General features: G+C 35.9%; 1 protein-coding gene across 7 annotated transcripts; it reads right to left on the reverse strand.

Moving 5' to 3' along the window:
* Nucleotides 1-669: 669 nt before the first annotated feature.
* Nucleotides 670-6426, reverse strand: LOC127084218 (methyl-CpG-binding domain-containing protein 8). Of its 7 annotated transcripts, none has more exons than XR_007788655.1 (5): nt 5385-6426; nt 3490-3634; nt 3111-3401; nt 1987-3000; nt 670-985 (listed from the first exon to the last, which is right to left on the reverse strand). XR_007788655.1 is itself a non-coding variant. In XM_051024627.1 (5 exons), exons 1-5 carry the CDS (start codon nt 6311-6313, stop codon nt 954-956), a joined length of 2268 nt encoding a protein of 755 aa, XP_050880584.1. In that variant the 5' UTR covers nt 6314-6426; the 3' UTR covers nt 670-953. The 7 variants fall into 7 exon arrangements, 4 of the variants coding, with proteins under 4 accessions (XP_050880584.1, XP_050880585.1, XP_050880586.1 ...); XR_007788656.1 differs by having other exon boundaries at nt 670-991; XM_051024627.1 differs by having other exon boundaries at nt 670-991; nt 2133-3000; nt 3111-3398.
* Between the last annotated feature and the right edge of the window lie 403 nt (nt 6427-6829).

Raw genomic sequence — 6829 nt, forward strand, 5'->3', positions numbered from 1 at the left:
GGACAGAAAAGAAAGACAAGAAGCCCAGATCAAGTAAAATGTATAAATAATTAAGAAGGTAAGGTTCTTGTTTAAAAAAGATATAAAAGATGAATGGCATAGTTATTTTTATAACATATTCAATAAAAGACATGTGATCATATCAAACTCTAACATGGTAGACATTAAAAAGAAGGATCAAAATTATAGTTCTTATCAACGATTCATCATATTCAAAAGCATGTGATAAAAAAAAGCATTAAGAATGATTGATAATGGCAAGGCAGCATATTCAAAAGCATGTGATAAAAAAAAGCATTAAGAATGATTGATAATGGCAAGGCAGCGGACAGACAACATATCTATTGAGGTAAGAAAAAGTCATAAAAATGTAGGGAATAGTTGTTTCAAAATTTTATAATGAAATTATGAAGTCAAAGAGAAGATTATTGATTCTAATTTATAAGAAAACAAATGATATACAAAATTGTGTTGAATACAAGGAGATTAAGCTTATAAATCATATCATAAAATTAAAGAAAAGAATAGTTGAATGAATATAAAAATATATATTCAAATTATTTATAATAAATTTGATTTTATATTTAGGAGGTCGACCATAAAAACCTCCTACTTACCGCGATATGTGATGGAACCTTTGGTGCATCAACGGTTGTGCAAACAGGCAGATTCTTGTCAAACACGAAAATCAACACCTGGTATGACCTTTCAATTTTGAAATTTGGGGGGAAAATAGTTCCTTCTTCATTTGAAGGATCAACCAAAAATTCAATGTATCGGTATAGCAGAGAAGGAAAAAGAATGTTCTAAACTAAAATGACCTAAAGGTAAACTTTTACTTGAAAGATAAAAAAGCAGTCTGAGCTCTGGCAAGAAGAAGGAGAAGCCTCACACCAGAACCTGCACAGTAACCTCTGGAATTGCGAAGCCACCAGCACGATCAGCTGAGTTTATCAACAAAATAATGTTGCCTTCAAGTATCTGTCTGTTTCTTCAGAAAATACAAGCAAAATTAGTAAAGGAGGAAGAAAACAGTAGAACAGAAACTATTAGCTTTAAAAAATAAAGCATGCAAGTAGAGAATAGTACATTTCCTAGAGTACTTATTTAGCAAAAGAACAAAACTTAGTTCAAGTTAAGGTTCATAAGCTCAATCGTTTTTAAATTTGGACACAATCTTAAAACATGTTAGTCAGTCAGTCCTATTCACAGCATAAAATCCAATCCTCCACATAACTGTTTTCACAGGTCCCTCAAAAATAATGTGAGGCGAGAAGCTTATAGAGAAAACATCGATACACCTTTACTCAAAAAGCAACACAAGGTACTATAATATGATTATAAATGTAGCTATACTTATCTAATTGGCTAGAACATGGCTTTTCCATGATCTCAAGTCAGAGGCTCCTAGACCGCCATGAATGTATCACAGCTAATTTTGGCGTCAAATTCAACACCTTACAGCCACCACAAAGTTCCTGTTAGTAGTTTTCTCCATAAGTATAATAATCCTGTGCCCCCAAATAATACAGTATTTGAATTTGCAGTCCATGAATTGTCCTACTACAAGTTTCAACATGTGCTCGGTCATATCACACACTTTAGGTTCTTAATACCCAAGGACAACACTATTGAATTGAATTATACTTCAATCAATAAAGCACCTAAGTAAAAACTAATATTACTATCTCAATAAGCAACCTTCTCCATTTCGTTTTAAATGTGCAAAATCCACCAAATGTCGAAAAAATATTTTTTCCATATATTTTGTAACCATGTTATAAAGTTAATTGTAGTAAAAGCAACAATATGTTCTATGATGGCATAAACTACTTTCAAACTAACTTCTAAAAATTCATATTAAAAGAAAATAGTTGCATTTCACCATGAATTTCAAATAACATACTAGAGAGGCATAAAATGAAGCCTTCAAAACAAATAAACCTTTCTATAGAACATCTTTTTTTGCTATAATGTAAATATTACCTTTCCTAGGCTATCATCCTGAGCCAAAAATTGATAATTTACAGGCAGACTCTGCAAACTACCATACATGTTTTATTTTTAAAATTGTTTCATGTACTGCATCTGAGGACACATTTGAATCCAGCCAGGCTGCTATTTGTGAATACCTGATAAGCAAGATGTATTTCCATTATTAACTCCATCATCATTTTTCTTGTCAAACTGGTTTAACATATTTCCACCAGGAGAAACAGATTGTGATCCCCCCTGCAAGACCCTAGGAGATGCATCAACATGTTTGACTGCACCAAAGGCTCCAGCTGAGATGTTATTCATATTATCATGGAGGGCAGAAGGGGGCTGACTCCCGGCTACGGTAAATAAGTTACTTTCAGACCTTCTGTGCAACAGCTTGTCCATTGTGCAAATTTGGTCATTCAGAGAACTCATTTTTTGTAAAGAGCTTGTCGCAACTTCGTCCAATGGAAGAGCATGATCGTCACTAACACCATTAGTTACATAAAGATTGGGAGTATAATCAATTACATCAGACACAGGTGCATCTTGTTGCCAGGGATCAAAAGAAATATTATCCATATATTCATCATTGTGATCCCATGTTTTCTCATCAGTGGACGAGCCAGGTAAATCATTATAATTTTTTTTTGCCCCAGCAGAGTCCTTCAGCTCAAAAGTTTGTTCCCTATCCATACTCTCTATAGATGTATGGTTAAGTTCATTCTGGGATGGGACAAAAGAGCCTTCTGGACAAAACTGAAGTTTACCATTAGTAGAAATATCTTGAGAATTTGGAACCAGCATGCTGCTTTCAGAAGCTATTTTCTGAATGTGGTTTTCCATTAATGTGGCGGAAAGCCCAAGCCCGTTGTCACCAACACGTACTTGCTCATTTCCATAGGGAACAGTTTTATAGCATCCAGCTCCAATTGATGATGACAAGGTGGCCTGCCTCTGATGAGAACTTGTATTGGCATCAATCTTCATGCCACATGTAGGGATGGGACCAACACTCTGCTGCATGCATAAAAAGAGAGAAAAAATGAAATATGTTCCTTTGGTTATATATATAGACTACATGAAGCATTACTAGCCACAAAAGCACCAACCAACTCCTGATTACATACATTATAAACTCTGTCCTCTGAAAGAAAGGATTCCTGAACTGAGTTTGCATCTTTCTTATCTGCCTTCAGTGGTAGCTTATCGTCAGTTGGATGGTCAGAGACTCTAAAGGCTCCATTGGTGGCATCACCTAGTTCACAATCCATAGCTTCCAGGTCACCATTTAATTTCCCATCAGAAGTGTTTCGCTTTTCAGCTCCAATTGGTGATGATATGGTGGCCTGCTTCTCATGATGAGAACTTTCACTGGCATCGATCTTAATGCCGCCTGTAGGGACGTGACCAATAATCTGCTGCGTGTGTAAAAAGAAGAAAAACTGAAACATGTCCCTTTTGTTATTGGAACAGAAAAAGAAAAAGAAATTACAAATATTAGCTTACATTTTCAGATATATTGATATTACTGGAGAACTGCTTACTACCATCAGTATAACAAGATTTTAACTCGCCCGCATCTTGAACATTGAACAAAGAAACCAAGTATGAAGAAACGTCCTTGTATGTCTCAAACTGGCCTCCGTCAGGGCTGAATGGAATTAAATTAGGAAAATTACATAAGAATTCAACATAAATAACACTTAAGCAATAGTCAATTATATGCATAAACCCAATAGACTTCAGGTTACAGCTGCTACAGAATAAAATTACAGTAAAACTCATATTTGGTCCCTCGCATGTCACATAAGAATACTTGAAAACATTCCTTAAGGATTAATATTAACAATTTATTCTCAAACTTCAATGTCACAATAACTTCATCCCTCCATCCATCTCATGAAAGGTGGGATTGTTAGGAATTTGATGCTCGAATGAATAAATAATCAAATTCATTTTCAGTTCTCGGTGGTGAAATTGATTTTTAAAAAATTGATACATTCTAAAAGTTACGAAGATAGTTGGGGGAATACAAGTTTAAGAGAAATTACAACATCGCAACACAGGAATGGAAACTAAAAATCCAGAGTACCATAATCTGTATAATTCAGAGATCGTGTGAAAATAGAAAGCCAAAAGTTGGTCACATTATAGCTGTGTCATAACTTGGATAGTGTTATCAAATAGCGGCCATGGCGCCACTATGGCAGATATACATGGCAGTTTTTGGGTTCACAATGGTAAATATCATCCGATATTGCGGGGTTTTCCGCCATAATCTGCTATAACGGCACCAAAAAGAGGCCGGTATGGCAGGATTTTTGGCTCTCCGCCCATCTGCCATCAACTACACTGCTTGGATACAGTAGAAATCAAAATATGCATGTAAGTAGATTGAGGTTCATTTAATAAGAGGATAGGGCCTTTTCATTAATATGCCTAATACAGCTTTTCATTAAAGCTTGAACTATTAAAGAACACAGGCTGCAGACAACTCTCCCTAGGAAGGATAGGGCCGACCCAGGATTAGAGATGCCACCCCAGCCCCTTCCTTTTATAAAAACTCAACCCATTCTCCTCATATCAAAATGATAGCAAACACAAATAGTCTGTTCTTTTTCTACCTACTAGTACTTACATTATACTGCTAAATAACATGTAATTTTTAAAATAAAAGCATTGTGAAATAAATACACACTAATATATACACTCTATATTTCCCTTATTCAATTATTCATAAACTGATGGAAAACATAGCAAAATATTAGAAACAATTATATTTTCAGCAAACAAGGAACACTAATAAAAGATGAATTAAATCAGATCAAATATAGTACAGATTCTGAGGATGAAATGTCCTCTAAAGGGAAAATAGGAGCCATTTTGCCATATATGAGAGATATCTTGATTGTGCCAACATCTGCTGTGTCTGCTCAAGATCGCTTAATTTAATTTTGCATGTGTATTATATATTATTCAATTTCAATTAAGATTCCCTTTCTAAACCAAATATGAGTTCTATGATCTCATACTGAACAAAAAAGCAGTTATGTTTTCACTCCATATCAAGTATCTTTTTTACATTGTAGTTATTAAACTCGGACTGGCCATTCAAACATGTGAATTTGGTACTACTTACCACTTAGATAGGATATGCATGAAAACAAGCAGAAGCCAAATTAACACATCAAACTAGAGATATGGCCCTGGCAGTGCTGATAAGGCTTGGATAGTCTCCCCCTTAAATTTCAGTTTTGTGGGGGTTAAGTTAAAGTCTTAAATCCAAATTCTAAAATGATATCAAGGCTTACATTCAAATTCTAAAATGATATCAAAGCTTCAATCCAAATTCAAATTCAAATAATGAATAAAGCAATAAGAAAAGGATAGTTGCATAATACCTTACGTATCGGCGACATAACACCGATGCTCGACTCCCTCTCCTCTGAAGAGTAAGTATGAGTTTCCATCCAGTTGGCAGCACATCACGGAGACAACTAGCATCAACAATCCTCCTCTTCTTCCTATCACTTCCCCAAACTCCATTCAAACCCTCCAAAAACTCCAGCAACTCTGGCTCCGTATTCATCCCTTGTGTCCTCACAATCAACTCCTCCACAAATGGATCCCCAGCATCCTCCAGAACAAACCCCTGCTTTTCCTTAGCCGCTTCCACTTTCTTCTCATTTTCCGTTTCCACCTTCTTCTTCTTGCCATTAACAGTTTCTACCTTCTTCTCATCATCCGTTTCCATCGCCTTCCCATTACCATCGCAAATGGCTAAAAGAGCCTCACTGCCCGGAGTCTCGCTCTTGCGAGGCCTTCCGCGCTTCCGCTTTGTCTGACTACCATCAATCGGAACATTCTGAACAGCCTGAGGCGTAAATTCAAGAGCCGGTTGTTTGAACTCAACTTGCAACGGAACAGCATGATCATTATACGCGCCGCGGAGAGGTTCAACGCCGAATAGTTCTTGCAGGAGATCGATTATTTGCGAATTCTCTCCGTCAGCGGCAATGCGGGAAGACGAAGACGAAGGAGCGGGAACAACAGCAACAGGAGCGACAGCAGCAGGAACGGGAGAGTACGGGTTATTGTTGTTACGAGGAAACAGACGGAGACGAGAGAACGTCTGTTTCCGGCTACCGGTGGACTCTTTGAAAACCGAACGGTCAATTTTAGGGATAACGCAATCTTCGTCGATGCGACGGTTACAGCCGGTAGCGTGCGAAAGGGAGATAGTGTATAGCTCCGATTGAGATACAAGGCGGAGATCAATGACGGGAAGATTAACGGCTTTGGGGTCGGAAGACTCAGAAGTGGCCTCCATAACCGCTTTGCGGTTTGCCACCGTAACTGAATCTGAATTGAGAGGAAGAGAAAGAGAAAGAGAAGGGAATTGGTGCAGAGTGTGCAATGCTGCTTCTCTTCTAAATAGCCTTCAACTATCCATATACGTTTTCATTTAATTCAATTTTTTTCAATTTTTTACTATATTAAAATTGAAAAATTAAAATGGGATTTTTTTTACGTAATTATTAAAAATAGATTTTTTTGGATAATTACGACGTTTTAAAATGTTTATTGGCTGTATACATTGAATCACATTAGTTACATCGTTTGGTTTATTTTTATATTTATTTTTTATAATAATAAAATATATAAAATCGATTCTTTTTTTGTTGATAAGTATAAAGTAAATTTTGGTTGTAAGATTCATGAACGAAATCTTGTTGTTCAAATTAGCATTGTTAAAAAGATATAAAACCGTTTTTTCTTTTCTTTTTTATGTTGAAAAAAAACAAATTTTCCATTTATATGATATATACAATATCATATTTTAAAA

The sequence above is a fragment of the Lathyrus oleraceus genome, chromosome 5, assembly GCF_024323335.1.
Source record: "Lathyrus oleraceus cultivar Zhongwan6 chromosome 5, CAAS_Psat_ZW6_1.0, whole genome shotgun sequence".
Classification (NCBI taxonomy): domain Eukaryota; kingdom Viridiplantae; phylum Streptophyta; class Magnoliopsida; order Fabales; family Fabaceae; genus Lathyrus; species Lathyrus oleraceus.

Coding starts and splice junctions, on each gene's coding strand:
- LOC127084218 (XM_051024626.1), bottom strand. CDS start 6,313: ATGGAGGCCACTTCTGAGTCTTCCGACCCCAAAGCCGTTAATCTTCCC. Junction 3,635..5,384: donor TTATGTCGCCGATACGTAAG/GTATTATGCAAC, acceptor AATTCCATTCAG/CCCTGACGGAGGCCAGTTTG. Junction 3,001..3,110: donor CAGAGGACAGAGTTTATAAT/GTATGTAATCAG, acceptor TTATGCATGCAG/CAGAGTGTTGGTCCCATCCC.